Here is a 17,330-nt window from a genome sequence, read left to right as displayed (position 1 = left end):
CCAAGTATTAGGTACAACAATCTGCAGAATCAACGTGAACTTGATGACATTGAAGGTGAAGAGGTAAATGTGTTACCTATGACCTCGAAGTGATACCCCATAAATGGACAGGGGGTGTTAAATTTGTTCTTTATGGGTTGTTTATAAGACAGAGGTGATAAAACGTCCGAAATGACAGGCTAAATAGTCACTTGGTCAGTGCAGCGTCCCACAGAGATCGTGAGGCGTATTATGTCACTAATACACACAAGTCCCAGTCACATGACACCTTCAATCTGCCTGCCTAGGTCTCCTGCGCTGAACGTCCTCGTCAGACAATAAAGGAATATAGGGAAAATGAAGGCGACTGTTATCATTGCCCTTTGTTTATGTGGTAAGTTTGAATTATTATTGTTTTTTTATTATCATTTGTATAGTATGTACCCCTTAAGTATTCTTATTTCTCAATAAAAGTTTTATTTTCAATATGAATATTTAGTACAATACTTAATTGAAATATATTGAAATGTCGGAATTTGCTTGAAATTTCTATTTTCTAGTATCCTGTTTTTTCATTCGATTTGATTTTCGTTTTTATCTTTAAAGCATTTTAAGGAGCATTATAGCTGTTAAATGTACTAAAGAGTTATTTTAATTTCGCAGGAGAAAATTTCACGGCAGATTTTTTGCAATTTCCTTTTTAATACTTATTTACGGATAGAAACTTTTGCGTGTTGTCAATTACCCTCAATGATACGTTATTCAGGATATCGTTCTAATCAAACTTTCCATTGCATTAGCGGATATTTAAATTCATGAAAATTAATTCGCGAATAAAGCAGTATTATTCTCCAGTAAATAACAGGAACACTAACGTGACGCTACCCAAATTTGTACACTTCTAATATATATGAAGCAGATTTTTTCAGTTTACAATCTAGACTGACAATAACTGCCCTGAACAAAAATGAAGGTGCTTAATAGTAACTATGACAGTTTTCATATGTTTGGACAATTATTAATCAAATCAAATTTAGGAGGTATACCATTTTGGGTACTCAAATTTGCTGAAACACAGGGCTGGACCGGGCTTGCTCAAATCTCTTTAATTGTTTATTTATATATACACTGCTGACAAGTAAACAAATCATGAAATTAAACTGAAGGCATCTATTTGTGGAATGTTAAAAGAAAAATCTAGCTTCAAGCACACATAAGGAAAGTTAAACAATTATCTTAAAAAGTGTACAATCTAGGTAGCGTCACATTACAGTATATTTGAAGTAGAAAACCGCGTCGTATGTTTGTATAAAAATCATTATTTTTGGAAAATTACTTTTCATGGACATTTCATTGATTATTTCGTCTTTTGGAATGATGTTTAATAATGTTACGTACTACTTTACATGTATTTATTTATCTATTACTTTCTTTTCTCAGGTGTTGTCGTGGCGACCAAAGGTAACTGTAAATTATTTTTGTATCCTTTATTTGTTGACACCAAGACGTACAAGCGCTGTCCCTTTATATTTTATAATCGAGTATGGAGAAAAGTGAAATTACGAACTGTTCGATACCAATAGTAAATATGGGATGGTCATTCAATCACCTGAAATTGCAATTTACCTTTCATGGATCTAAGTTGATTTGAAACAAAGTATAAGCTACAATATGATTTAATCATTTGCTTTTATAGTGTTTGCTTGTGTAGAATTTCACCATCACATATACAACGTTTCTATATTTTCTGTTTTCTTCATTTGTCAAATGATGATATTGGAAAATGACACGGCACCCGATAAAATATCTAAATACTAGGATTAAAATTAAATTTGAAAATTAGCAGTGGTTAGTGAAATTTCCATATTTGAGGAGACTTCATTTCCCCAGCATTTGACGGGGAAAAGTTAGGATTTCGAGCAAATGCAATATCATAGAACGTTATATGTTCGACAAAATTAAAAAATATCGGCGTTGGAGAGCCTTTGGCAAAGATGGTAAATACAATTTGCCGTCGTATGTATATTCTGTTTTTTATTGTTACCAAAGCGTTTCATGATCACATCAAACACTTTTTATCCTAAATATAAATGAAAATTGTCATCAAATGGTAGGACCTGCTTTGTACTGTCAGTCTGAGGTGTCTAAATGGTTTCTAGCATCATATATGTATATGAAGAAATAACCGAAACGTCATAAAATGTGCCCTGAATCCACGTATGTATTGTCTTGGTGAAATACTGTTTGTGTGCTATTAAAGCGTAACAATCTACGCATGTGAAATATAAACGTCACCAGTAATACTAGTAAATGTACTGACGTAAAGTCATAACAACAAAGACCTGACCATAATCAAAGAGAAAAGATAACATAAAATCTAGGTTGTCATGGTTAGTAACCTTATAAGTGTTTGTCTGTGACAATCAGATGCAACTGATTTGTATAAATACCGCTTTACGACCGAATCAAACCAGAACTCACGAAGTGATAATGGAGAAAATATGTTCTCCTTTTACTTTTATAAATGAAAAAACACGAGAGAAAAAGATTTATTATGTTTCAAAAGTACTCAAAATGTCCACCGAACTTGAAGGTCTTTGTACTAATTAGATTATAAATAATAAAACGAATTTGTATTCCATTCTGTTAATTTCAAACCTCTTGTTATTGAAACAATGTTCATATTGAAATGTACCAATATTTGACGCTATGGCTCCAGTTTCACGAACACCCCTTTACTTAAATAAATTCTTTATTTTAAAATTCCAATGTAGAAAGCAGTAAAACAACTACCATCACGTAAAGGAACTTCTCTTTAGTTCCAAATTGCGTTTGAGGGAAACATCCGAGACGACAAAAAGTTCAATATTTTAGTGTAAAACAAACATGACAAACAAAGTAAATTTCAAGATCAGAAAAGTAGGTATTAAATTTTGCAAAAAGTTCATATATAGCGTAATAACATAAAGTATTTGTTCTCGGCCACATGTGTGAACTCGGTGAGTTATTGTGCAGCGAGGCGAGGCTGACGCACGCTTACACAGTGGAGTTTTCCGAAGTTGTCAAAACACCAGTGTTCAAGTAGCTAATTTGTTTGAGATTGTCGTCTGACTTGACGATATACATCCTTCGGAGCCATGTGATTATATAATCTACGCTTATATCCATCGCCATCTAGGCTATAGATGGAACAACTTCACTTGTGTTCGATGGATACAATGTATTTGTGGTGACGCGTAACTGTCAACACGGTCATTTTATTTACATTGATTACATAAGTAGTAAAATCTAAGATTTGACTTAAGTCTGTACTTTGGTCTCAGCGTTGATCATCCTAAAACTTTCCTGTATTTTCAATAGTGAAGTAGTATAGTCAATACTGTTAGGGGTTCTAGTTTTTATAATTTATTTTTAGCAAGCAAATTATATTTTACCCCAAGCCTTAAAATACTTTGATTTCATGAGTTATCAAATAATCGGAGATATTTAATATTCCGTCAGTTTGAGACATGGGCACTTTTGTCAATATTTACTCGCTATTGCGTTTTGGCTACAATTTGAGTGACAATCACCTCTGGGATAGAGAAACAAAATGTAAACTTGAACACGGAAAATAGTTTTAAATAAAAATATAATTTGTCATAACAAATATGAAAGAACACATTAACACGTAACGGAATGCTTGATTATTTTTCATAATATGATGACAGAACATTTGTTTTCTGATAGCGGGGTTGGTAATTAGCTCCATTAAGATTAATCATTTAACGTCAGTATACTACACATTTTTTCAAGATTGTTCCCTTTTTAAAAGCTTTGCTTTGTCTAACAAGTTCCTTACTAGAAACATTCAACCACTGACAAAAAATAATGTCAAAGAATTCACATGCATTAAAGCAAATGTTATCTACGTTTCCCGGACTACATATTTGGAATCGGGCTTTCATCATTTGTTATTTCTCATTGTTGTTTTGTTTTAATGCCATTCTATTTAATTCCATTATGATATAGTTTAAGGTTTCAAGTATCATTTTAGAGAAAATATCATGATAGTTAAATAATAAGTTGGTTAGGCACGTATTGAATGCAGCTATTATGTAGATCTAGAGATTATGCATGTACTTATCGTTAAGTATTCATATTCCCTTCGTCTCGCAGTGCCGATATGAAAGAATATATATATACATCAAATACTTCACACGCGTTTAGAATTGAAATTGCATTAATGAAATACAATATCATATATCTGATTAACAAGTAATTGTTTAAATCTTTGCTAATACGTGATATTGGAAACAGATGATATGTCCATATATGTGCTTATATCCACAAATGCACCAAGGTCTAGATATATCACTCCAAAAACGTGATGAAGAAATAGATAACATACTGACTATTAGCGACCTGGTATGCTGTGTATACTGTTTAAGATGACAAACGGGGAAGTTTCGTGACAGCAAAGGAAGAGATCGGTCAAAGAGATGACAGAAAGCATCATAAAATGTAAAAATTTAATAGTGTCTCACTAAAACCGTGCAGAAAGAGATGTCACACATCTAAAGAACAGATCGTTGTTGGACAGCATAAATTTTTTTCCACAAAGTTTGATGATGTTCTAAGGTATCAGCTAAGGTAGAATGCAAAATGGTCATTTTATATGTTTACCGTTAATGCACTTTCAATGAGACAAACATTCGCCTATATATATTTTTTGCACAGTAAGCTATACTGATAACTATTTCTTTGCATAGTATCTTCCCTGTGGGAAGGTATAGGTAGTTACGTCATCATGTTGTGAGTGAAAAATATGACGTTACGCTGGCAAACGCATGAAGTCATAATCATTTCAAAATTCAGATAACATTTAATTATGAAAAGATAAAATTGTTTAATGGATTGAAAATGATAAATACCATAGCTTTTATAAATTATCTTAAACTTAGACGGGTTAGAAGACTTTATCAGACTAAAGAGAAATGGCAGACAATTCTTAAACTTTTTTATCATTATTGATCTTCTTTCAAATTGTGGTTCGGAATATATAAAGATGTGTGAAAATAAATGTAAAAATAAATTCTGGAGTGATGTTTTTTAATCATGGTATATCTTAAACTCAAAATATAACGAGAAAATCTGTCGGGAAAACATTTTGATGGTTCCCATTTGGTAAAACAGTGATATTAAGGTGGATAAAAGCTATTATCAGAGAGATGTGTGTATCAAAAATGAGATTGTTAAGAGTGTAGAAGGAAGTTTATTTTAAACATATCAAGAATTTATTCAGATTTACCAAGTTAAAACAAATTATTACAGTACCAAGGTTTTGTTTCAGCTACCAAAAAACCAATTTCTTCATATGATTTACAAAGGAAACAAATTCATTATCCATGTATGCCTATCAATCTGCAACTCTTTCTCAAAGATAGAAAAGGATCAAAACTATTTTATAACTTTTTAAAGATGCTCCACCGCTGACAAATGGTATTTTTTCACAAAACAGGAGCAGACAATTTAGTATTTTTCTTCAGTTACAAAAGTTACTTACTTTACACCATTACCACCACTGAAAAGTTTGAGCTTTTGATTTTACTTCAAGTTTAAAATATGAAAAATAATTAATTGCGTCCCAAAATTAATTCCGTGTCACTATAGCTATATGGAAGGAGGTACTGACTGCGCATGCACCAAAGGCGAAATAAATTATTTTATATTATTTTTTGTGTTAATTAGACATATATATTCATGATCAAACACCAAGTATTGTTCAACTGATGAATATCATTTATGCTTTGTCGGCGGTGGAGCAACTTTAAACAAGTCCGATATAATACCGTCTGGTCCTAGAAAATGGAATGCAATTTTTAACAAGATAGATTATGAAACTTTGTGTAAAATATATAAAATTCCATTTAATGTTACAACAAATACTAAACTACAGTGGTTCCAATATAGATTAATCCATTGTATTTTGGCAACAAATTCATTTTTGTTTAAAATCAGAGTAGTTATCTCCCCTCTTTGTGTAATCTGCAATACTGAGCCTGAAACTATTACACACTTATCATGGGAGTGTGAGGAAGTGCAAGGATTACTTGAAAGTTTTGACACATTATTACAGGCTCTCTTAAGGATGTATTCTTCTGTGGTTTCAGTCCCGCTGAAGTCTCGTTGTAACATAGATCAAAAACGTTATGAGATTTTCAAATACGATTTATCAATATCTGTAGCATGTGGTCTGTAGCAAATTTTGTCAAAAAATTACATTTCTATTTTTAGTAGATTTTTTTACACAGCGATTTTAAGAAATGGCCCATTTGGCGGCCATTTTGAAATTGTGTATTTTTTTGCTTTGAGTAGAGCCACCGTTTTCCCATTTTTTACTTAAATTGTTTTTACTTAAATCATCACCGTGTCAGCATTTTCAGCTGTATCGAGTTAATTTTTGCTGTAAATCTTCACTGGGTTCAAGTTATTTAAAATATTAAACATTAATGTGTGAAATGAAACACTTTTGTCACTTTATTTCTACATTTAATGGTAATTTGAGCACTTTTATTTTTTAGTCAAAAATATTGAAAAATAACAAATATTTAAATGGGGCAAAAAAGTAAGCACACGGACCCCCCATTTTTCTGCCTGATTTAGAAAGAACAGCCCTTTCCCTATTGATATGCAAACTATTGACTAAAGTTTAATACCAGAACTTTTTCTATAAAGGGTTAAATTTGACAAAAATGGCTGAAAATGGTGCATTTTGGAGCTCAAAATTAAGGGGTAGGGGTAACATATGTTGTTATTTTGAGAAAAAATATATGACTCTTATTAATCATATCTGGTATATTTTAATGAAGACTACTTGAAAATAAATTCTACAAACATCCATACATATCAAACACCTCATTAGGGAATTATGGCTTTAAATTCTAGTGTATGAGGTCAAAACGGCAAAATTCCAATAAAATCCACTATTTTGTCATTTTGGAATCTTTGAGTGACAATAGCTCAAAAACGAGCGCACGGACATATGTTTTTTCTTCCATTTTCTTTCATGGTATGAACTCCTGTTTCAAAAAATCTATATGAGAAAAAAAGTTTAATACAAGAAAATTTTGACTTCTCAGAGGAGTACATCCTTAATTCCCTTTTCTGTTAATAAAAATCCTTTCTTTTTGGACTCTTGCATGAAAATTATATCCATAGTAATAGAGTGGACAATAAAATTATCATAATTATAAAGCAATACATTTACAGAATGAGATGTTTACACAGCTCATTAAGCATCAACGCTCTTATCAACACAAATAAAGACCATTATACAATTCAAAAATACATTTCAAATAGTAAGGATGAAAAAGTAAAACTTAAATTTGAAAATGAACGGAGAAAATGGGAAAAACTAATCAAGTTATAATTGCATTTTGTCACACATTTACTTTGTTAAACTTTTTAAATCCATATATATAATTTATTTGTTTTATTTTAACCCCCCCCCCCTTCCCCCTTCCCTGCACCAAGCCGAAATTGCATTTTTTAAAGACTTTTTATATAGTAATAATTGTTCCTCCGTCTCCATCCTACCTAGACTCTTTCAACTTTTTTCATATTCCTTTTTCTTTCTTTATAAGTCTATCACTCTTTTCTTTTTCTTCTAATCCTGTCTTTGATTCCTTTCATTAATATTCAGTACAATATAATTTTTCCCCTCACCTCCAAACTCCTAATTTGTATCATTTTTTTTCTCCTTATGTACTAGAAATTTAAGCTTCGTATTTGTATGTACGTGAATGTATATGCATGTGTTGAATATATAATCATGAGTTTTTTAAGTATCCAGGTATGTGTTTGAGAGTCTATTGAGTGTTATTTGTATATTGTACTGAACGAAAATCATGAATAAAAAGACAATTATAAAATAAAAAAATGTTTGATACATGTCTGGCTGTACATTCATCGCTTGAAACAAAGCCATCAGAACATCGCAAATTTTGAAATAATAGCTATTTCATAATAAGCTCACGTTAGACTTTTAAATAGCTTCGACCACGATCTGACGTCCGACCCAGGGTTCATTTACAACGAATTTGATAAATAATGTTTATTGACTAATATGTTTTGACTTAATAAATCAATATTCTTCATTTCAGACATTCATAAAAGGGAGAAACGACAAGCACGATGGGGATCACAAGGCGGCTCAAGTTAGTATAATCAGAACTATCATTAGTATCATCAGAACTATAATTAGTATCATCAGAACTATAATTAGTATCATCAGAACTATAATTAGTATCATCAGAACTATAATTAGTATCATCAGAACTGTCATTTGTATCATCAGAACTGCCATTGGTGTCATCAGAACTATCATTGGTGTCATCAGAACTATCATTGTCGTCATCAGAACTATCATTTGTATCATCAGAACTATAATTAGTATCATCAGAACTATAATTAGTATCATCAGAACTATAATTAGTATCATCAGAACTATAATTAGTATCATCAGAACTATAATTAGTATCATCAGAACTATAATTAGTATCATCAGAACTATAATTAGTATCATCAGAACTATAATTAGTATCATCAGAACTATACAGTATCATCAGAACTATAATTAGTATCATCAGAACTATCATCTGTTTCATTAGAAGTATCATTTGTATCATCAGAACTATACAGTATCATCAGAACTATAATTAGTGTCATCAGAACTATCATTAGTATCATCAGAACTATAATTAGTATCATCAGAACTATCATTAGTTTCATTAGAAGTATCATTTGTATCATCAGAACTATACAGTATCATCAGAACTATAATTAGTATCATCAGAACTATCATTAGTATCATTAGAACTATAATAAGTATCATAAAAACTATAATTAGTATCATCAGAACTATACAGTATCATCAGAACTATAATTAGTATCATCAGAACTATAATTAGTATCATCAGAACTGTCATTTGTATCATCAGAACTATCATTAGTATCATTAGAACTATCATTAGTATCATCAGAACTATCATTAGTATCATCAGAACTATAATTAGTACCATCAGAGCTTTAATTAGTTTCATCAGAACTATAATTAGTATCATCAGAACTATAATTAGTATCATCAGAACTATAATTAGTATCATCAGAACTATCATTAGTATCATCAGAACTATAATTAGTATCATCAGAACTATAATTAGTATCATCAGAACTATACAGTATCATCAGAACTATAATTAGTATCATCAGAACTATAATTAGTATCATCAGAACTGTCATTTGTATCATCAGAACTATACAGTATCATCAGAACTGTCATTAGTATCATCAGAACTATCATTGGTGTCATCAGAACTATCATTTGTATCATCAGAACTATCATTAGTATCATCAAACCAATAATTAGTATCATCAGAACTATCATTTGTATCATCAGAACTATAATAAGTATCATCAGAACTATATTTAACTATACAGTATCATCAGAACTATAATTAGTATCATCAGAACTATAATTAGTATCATCAGAACTGTCATTTGTATCATCAGAACTATACAGTATCATCAGAACTGTCATTAGTATCATCAGAACTATCATTGGTGTCATCAGAACTATCATTTGTATCATCAGAACTATCATTAGTATCATCAAACCAATAATTAGTATCATCAGAACTATCATTAGTATCATCAGAACTATAATTAGTATCATCAGAACTATAATTAGTATCATCAGAACTATCATTAGTATCATCAGAACTATAATTAGTATCATCAGAACTATAATTAGTATTATCAGAACTATACAGTATCATCAGAACTATAATTAGTATCATCAGAAGTATAATAAGTATCATCAGAACTATAATTAGTATCATCAGAACTATCGTTATTATCATCAGAACTATCATTAGTATCACCAGAACTATAATTAGTATCACCAGAACTATAATTAGTAACATCAGAACTATAATTAGAATCATCAGAACTATCATAAGTATATAAGTCCTACATATAGATTCCATAATATTGTGAGAAACCATTTAGTTCCATTTCCCGTATAATTGTACGTGTATGTATTGTTGATAATTGTTTGTAAAGACATACCGTCGTTTGACTGTTAAAAGTATACATTATGCTTTTTTTTTTGTTGAATACAAACGAAAATGTAAGACAGCACCATGTTACATATTAATAACATGTTATGATCTGTAAACGTCAAACTATCATCACAACTCTTAATATCCTAATAAGCGTAATGTTTTGACATTCATTTTTTCTTGAAGTTTAATTCTTATCTTTACATTAAACCTATACTTCTCCCATTGTATTTATATGTTTCTTGCCTTATATGGTGGTACCGATGTTATCTGCTTTAGACAAGTTACACCGTACAATGTAACAGTTTGTCATGGGAACCATGCTATCAAACAAAACAACAATAAAAGAGGCAGCAGGTGGCGTTGTTAACATATGAATACGATGGTTTAAATAGAGGCGGAATAGAATAATGTTAACCGCTCAAACTAAAAAAAATCATCTGCTTCAACTTTTAACATGAAATCATAGGTAGAATGTGAAAGCGACAAAGGCGTAATGTCCTCGTGTATTCTAATAGCAATGTATAAACATAATTGAAGTTACAATTAAAAATTTTGCATAGGTCTTATGAACTGGTTCTTAAGGAATATGCAAAATCAACAAACAGCCCAACAAGGATGGCCGGCTCCCACCCAATCCGCAGCTGTTCCGTTTAGTATGTATACAACCAGACCGTATACAAACTTATTCTATGCCTATTATATTCAGAGTGATATATCCATAAGGCAGGGTGCATATAGTATCCGAGCATAGCATGTTTGCATTTATCTTATTTATAAGGCGCCTTGCACAACATATAAATGTATCTCATGTTTCCATATGCCACATTGCATACATTGGCCTTACACGGCATGTACATGTTATATATTCTGCACTTGCACAAGTATACATAAAAACATAAAGCATAAATTATATTTACAGCCGCTTTGGTCGCTTTGTTATGCATTACCATCTTTATTATTGTACGATGTCATACCCAATAACGTATGCTATGGGCTGTATAAGTTGTTCTATATGTGACTGAAGTGCCAAACCTACTGAATGACGCTATTCTAATGGACAACATCAGACATTAAAGATTACAGTTCCTGTTTCCAGATTAAGGGCGCAGATTAAAAAAGTGTAATAACTAGTGCAATTAATTTTTTTTACTGCTTTCTTTCATATTCTACATACTTTTTTCACATTGTTGATATTTTTACAAACTATCATTTTGTATTGAAATCAAGTTAGATATACTATACACCTGGTTTAACATGTTTCTGACACAACAATGTTTTGAAGTGCATATAAATGTTCAGAATCATTATACATGTCCCATTATATGTCAGTTCCAAAGCGCTTATTTGTACATGCCTGCATGTTAAACTCATTTACCCCCTGCCCCTACTCATCTTATGCAGTTCAGATACTACCCCCAAAACGAATTGAAGCAATCTATGAAAAGGATCATAGATAGTGATGGTATATGTGTATATAATTAAACCAGCTAATACAAGGGGAAAACGCCTTTTGGAATACAATTTTATCGAATGCAATTCCATAAAGGAGGTTGCCCTGGTGGAAATGCACAAAACACCACCAGATAGTTTTATATTATTCTCCATTTCTCGATCACTACAGACGGGGTGCCGACCCCTACATGGACACCTACAACTATGGGAACACAATCTAATTTCGGTAGTCAGAACTGGGGGAGCACTCAGCCATCAGTCGGTTTCCCTTCCATGTTCAACGATATTCCAAGATCAAGAAATAGTCTTCAGGCCCCACCAACATCCGGAACATCAAGGGGGTCAAAGCCGTCGGCAAAGAAACAAAGCTCAAAAAGCAACAAATCCGGAGGTAGTCCGAAAAAGTCACCGACTGCACAAGGGGGTCCACCTCCCGGCCGGGGACCACCAACAAGACCAGCACCGACACAGCCATTACCGACCTATCCACCTACAATTCCTCCCCAGTCAATGCGCAGATCAAAAACAAGAAGAAATAGACCGAGACCTCAAGGTCGTTCAATGACGCCAACATCAAATTTAAATATGGCTAGTATGATCCCGCCTTCATTTTTGCAGGGCTTAGGTATGTATATACAATATCTACACATGCGATATCTATAAAATTGTTTATCATTTTAGTAAAGATTTGAATAGATTATTTTGTGGTTGTCGGTAAAAAAAACAAATATATCTTTTATGTTTACCTAAAATGTTCCCAATGTAATAAGATGTTGTTCTAACGCCAAACACAGTTTATTTTTTACAATGTTATGAAATATTTCTTAGCACAACCTCGTGCGCTTTACAGACTAAAAAGTCTAAAAAGACTAAAAATGTAAACTTTCATTTTAATTGATAACACCAATCTCTCATCTCACCCTAATAATTATGATTCGTGTTTCTTTTTGAGGACGCGCAATGGCAGACAAACTGAGAACAATGTGGCTAAGTATGTTTTCACTGGTAATAACTATTTCTTAAATAACATTGATGTACCATCAGTGTAAATAAGGCAGATGTCGATGATTTAAACCTTATAATATATAATATATTTCGCTATACGACTTTATAATCCCGAGATGTATAACACCCCTATCCCGTCTCATCGAAGATTTACTTTTTTGTGTTGTTTTTGATATGTGTTTCATTCATATATTGCGTTGTTTTAGTCGCTGTAGTGACTCCGTGTGTTTTATTCAATATACCTGTATTGTGAGATTCAAAATATCAAATATCAGTCAGTCAATACTTCAACATGTAATGCTCGTTACATGCAAGATTAGCAAATACGTATTGAATAGTCACTTGAACAAGATATTGTTTATCCACATAATATAAACCCTTTGTAAAGTCATTAATACCGAACTATGCATGATTGAGAATAAAAATGAGAGTAACATACACATGCAAACACTAATATCATCATATTGGAAAAATATGTTTTTCGTTTAGTTTTAAATTTCTTAGAATCATTTTTCTTTCATCAGTTATTCACTACTAGCTCACTCAGTAAATCAACTCTTAATCATTAGGTTTTACATAAATAATATTGAAATACTATAACATTACACAAAACACTAGAGAGAATAATTTACCTTTTCTCAACCCCATTCACTACTCTATATACATGTATGCAATCATTATTTTACTTTCTAATGTTTTCTTCATACATGTTCTGTTTTCGCCATTATGTGAGAACAGCAATACAAATTTATTTAGATCTATTACCATGTATAGAGATCGTCGGTAGACTCACTTGAGAACTCGCTTAATTCGAACACTCGGATAACTCGATGTTTTACCTTGGTCCATTCGAGTTCGTATTAACCGAGTATCGCTGTAGTTAGCTTACAAACATCCCGATTGGACATTGATGTGTTGGAAGTGAAACCTTATCATATTTTATTTGCTTATGCATGCATTGCACAGATAACATTGAGCTATATCTAGGTGGTGGATATTTTGTGATATTTACGTAAAATATCTAATACATATATCAATTGTAAAACAGGCCGTTATAGTCTTTCAATGGTAGATGACATGTTTTCCTTCCCCTTGCTGATTATTTTACATTTACTACTCTATTATAATATTTTCATCTAATGTTTTTAATTTTATTCATATCTATTGAATAATGTTGTTTATTAACGTGTCTGCTACTTTTGATTTAAATTTGAAGGAAGAATCGACACTCAGAATTTATATTTTGTAAAATTGTTTTCAGATCCCCTCTACCAGCAACAAGCAAAGGCCGCAGGAGGTCAGTTAAACAGTTAAACTTCGTTATGTAAAAGCATGACAAATTCCCAGTTGTCAGATTATTCGATCTAGTTGTAAATAATTATAATAAGTGAAGTTTCGTTTGTACAAACGATGTTTTCGATATCTAATATGTGCACTATCATAATATTTAAAAGTAACAAGTTTCAATTACATCCAGCTAACATATCATAGTAATATCTTTTTTAAATAGTTATTTTTTTCTGAGAACATCCAGTATATGTTCAATATAAAGTTACTAAAGAACTTATTTCACAACCAGTTTGGAATCTATATCTTCTAATGAAATTTCTTGTTTATTTCAGATAATTTCGTTGTCAACCCAAGTAAGTATACAAAATTATGACTGAATATGCACTATGTAACAAGTCATTATATAAGTCATTACATTCTGGTTCATAGTGGTAATAATTTTCAAAGTTCAAAGTTATGTTGATGGATAGATATACACACAATTCCTCTTTATCTATATACTTTCTGTATCACTTCCAATGAACACATGTGTCTCGGTTACGTAAGTTATGTATGTCATTTATATGTGCGTGAAAAATTGCTGTGACTGCAGTTTGATGAATCGCTATTTTGGATACTTTTCGGTTTTATTGTTATAATATTGCAACTATGATATCATTTTTTAGAAATGTTTTTACTGAGAATATCCAATATATGTTCAATATAAAATTACTAAAGAACTTATTTCACAACCAGTTTGAAATCCATATCTTGAAATGACCATCGACGATTTTAACATCTAAATTGCTCACATCTTTTTACGATATGGAACTGGTATATCTATATACCAAGTAAAGAGATCGTCAGTAGACTTGATAGCTCGCTTTGTTCGAACACTCGGATAACTCGCAGTTTTAGCTCGACCTCTTCGAGTTCGTATTCACTTAGTTTCACTGTAGTGGATGTCTTTGTCACGTTTGTTTTCCACATTTTTGTTTCCGAAGAACCCATTTCTATTCTGTTATAGTTTCTTAGTGTCACTTCTGCCATATAGATATTTACAGAACTAGTTTCCCACAGATATTATTGCGAAGGACATTCATGTTGCGTTATAATGTTTGTATTATTTGTTTTATCTTGCAGACCCAGTGAATGTTGGCTACCATTGTAAGATATAGCACACAGTTTGACACAATACACACTTACGAGTAATAACTAAACAAAAGTATCAAATTATTAAGGTCATCCTTAAAGATGGGGATATGGTACTAATTTTATTGATATATGATACTTCAATATAATACATGCAAAAACGTATTGGACATGTCTATAACGTAACAATGTCATTAAGTATGATACAGAAAGTGCAATGTTTAACAAATCAAAATTAAAGCCACCTCACATCAGCGTTTGCATATCAAACGTGTGGCAGAGCTATGAAATATTCATATTGGTCATTTTCATTCGGTGTGATAGAGCAATAGAAAAGAAAAAACAAAACAGAAAATGAAAGAAAATTTATTCAATTTGTATGTGGAGTAAATTTCCTTGCGTTTGTTGGCAACATTAAGTTTGTATATGAAGATTCCATATATTTCCATGTTTATAGCGTGTCCACCTACCATCATATCCCATCGATGTGTCTACAACCCTTGTCCTAGGTGTCGTAACCAGGCAATAGAATGCTGGTGAGTATACACACATTTTATATGCAATCAAACCCAAACCCCGTTACACGAAGCTGACTTAACCATGGTAATACTATGAATGATCCATATAAATTTCTGTATTGCAGTTAAAGTACCATTTATTAAATGTTCTAATATTGCCAATTATATTAATAGCCAAATATAATGCATTGTTGTTTTCAGTTTTTATTACTATAATTATTTTATTTTATTTTTGGTATTTCCTTATTTATATATCAATATCTATATTGATTGACTTATATATACCAATACATTTTTTAATTTATGCAATTATGGAATTGCAGATTAATATGGTGATACTTTCTTCAATATTTCCAAACTTATGATCGAAAACTGCATACGTATTTATTTTTACACAATTAATTTTTGAAAAGTTTAGCACAGTGATGAATTTGCGCAATCATCACAATGAACAAAAGATATACGCAACAAACACTACATTTGATGCGCGAAACGTGTTAAACTAAAATTACCGCTAAATTTTTACGTTTATCATTCCCTATTCCTGTTAATCCGTCCATCTATACAGTGCGCTATATTAAAAACCTTTGTATTTATCATGCTAAATATTTCAGGACCAACCCGTGTGGAGGTTGTACCGGTGAGATGTACCTGCGGGGTACAAGAATCCACGACTGTGAGACTATTTAAAGGTATATTTTTCAATTTGTAATTAAGGAAATATAATACAACAAATAAATAGAATGTCGTGGAGTTAAGATTGTTTTGCTTTTTTCGAATTTTTTTGCCACTTTTCAAATTATCACAGAGAAAAACTGAACTAATACATATACTGATATAGACAGGCAATTATCTCATCAAAATGAGATACATGGTACCATAAAATCGCGTTTTTTATACAGCACCAATAAGCAAAGTGTGTTTTGTTTTATTTTAGGTGGCGAACCGCAACATGGATGTTGAAATAGCTCGATTTACCACATAAATAAATGATCGAGTCACACGTCATTATAACTTATAATTTAAAGTGGATTCCTTCTCATATCCCCATGTCTCATGTACATGTGACACGACATGAACGTGAACTATTATTTAAACTTTCAGTGATTGATAGAAAGAGAACATTGGATACATAGCGGTTCCCATTGGACAATAAATATGTATTCGTTTCTGTGATTCGTTCTAATGTTAAACTGTATGCGCACACCACTCTGCCGTTGAGTATCAAATTTAATGATGTTTTTCTTTAAGTCTAAATAAAAGTTGTCCTTGTTAACAATATTTATTTTATTATGCTAAGTGTTCATGTAAATTTATCAATAGCGAAGATGTTTAGTATACAAAGGGCGGCAACCCAAATATTAACAAAATATTAAAATTCATTTTCGGCTCTTTTAGTGGCGATTCTGATATTGTTAATGAATATTCCTAAAATGTAGGATTCTTTACGACATGTTTTCAGAGGGAAATACAAAATCGTCGCATTTATTGTTGCAACTTTACCTCAATATTTCGAAATGTCTAAAACAGGTTTCCCTATCAACGCTTGAGTTCCCGCATCATCACCGAAGTATTGCGTCATCTTTTTAACTATTTGTGTTATACATCACATAATTTATCATTGGTATTTGGTGATATTAACCAATTTCACAAATTTTCGAATCACCAGACTCGTAGATAAGTGAAAATCTTGGGTATTTAATAGGAATTGGTATATTTAAGTGATTATTTATCAGTTAAGAACTTTAAATCACCGAATTTCAAGTAAATATATCGAGAAATATTGGTTTATTATAAAACTTTGATTTGACAACTCAAAAAACCGCATAATAATATCGTAATTTCGAGG

General features: G+C 31.5%; 1 protein-coding gene across 2 annotated transcripts; it reads left to right on the top strand.

Annotated features, from left to right (window-relative positions):
* Positions 1–218: 218 nt before the first annotated feature.
* LOC138306470 (nascent polypeptide-associated complex subunit alpha, muscle-specific form-like) lies at positions 219–16,760 on the top strand. Of its 2 annotated transcripts, XM_069246938.1 has the most exons (12): positions 219–373; positions 1,420–1,440; positions 8,124–8,177; positions 10,646–10,738; positions 11,707–12,162; positions 12,490–12,528; positions 13,804–13,839; positions 14,165–14,185; positions 14,955–14,978; positions 15,421–15,499; positions 16,096–16,173; positions 16,419–16,760. In XM_069246938.1, the coding sequence occupies exons 1-11, from the start codon at positions 337–339 to the stop codon at positions 16,169–16,171; spliced, it is 936 nt and encodes a 311-aa protein (XP_069103039.1). In that variant the 5' UTR covers positions 219–336; the 3' UTR covers positions 16,172–16,173; positions 16,419–16,760. The 2 variants fall into 2 exon arrangements, with proteins under 2 accessions (XP_069103039.1, XP_069103038.1); XM_069246937.1 differs by lacking the exon at positions 10,646–10,738.
* The last annotated feature ends 570 nt before the right edge of the window (positions 16,761–17,330 follow it).

Source organism: Argopecten irradians, chromosome 13 (assembly GCF_041381155.1).
Source record: "Argopecten irradians isolate NY chromosome 13, Ai_NY, whole genome shotgun sequence".
Taxonomy (NCBI): Eukaryota; Metazoa; Mollusca; class Bivalvia; order Pectinida; family Pectinidae; genus Argopecten; species Argopecten irradians.
This window is presented reverse-complemented; position numbering and strand designations above follow the sequence as displayed.

What these genes read in the sequence shown, in the direction of transcription:
- LOC138306470 (XM_069246938.1), top strand. Translation starts at nt 337, where the DNA reads ATGAAGGCGACTGTTATCATTGCCCTTTGTTTATGTG. An exon ending in CATTGCCCTTTGTTTATGTG is followed by an intron (nt 374 to 1,419) that starts GTAAGTTTGAAT and finishes TTCTTTTCTCAG; the next exon opens with GTGTTGTCGTGGCGACCAAA. An exon ending in ACAAGCAAAGGCCGCAGGAG is followed by an intron (nt 13,840 to 14,164) that starts GTCAGTTAAACA and finishes TGTTTATTTCAG; the next exon opens with ATAATTTCGTTGTCAACCCA.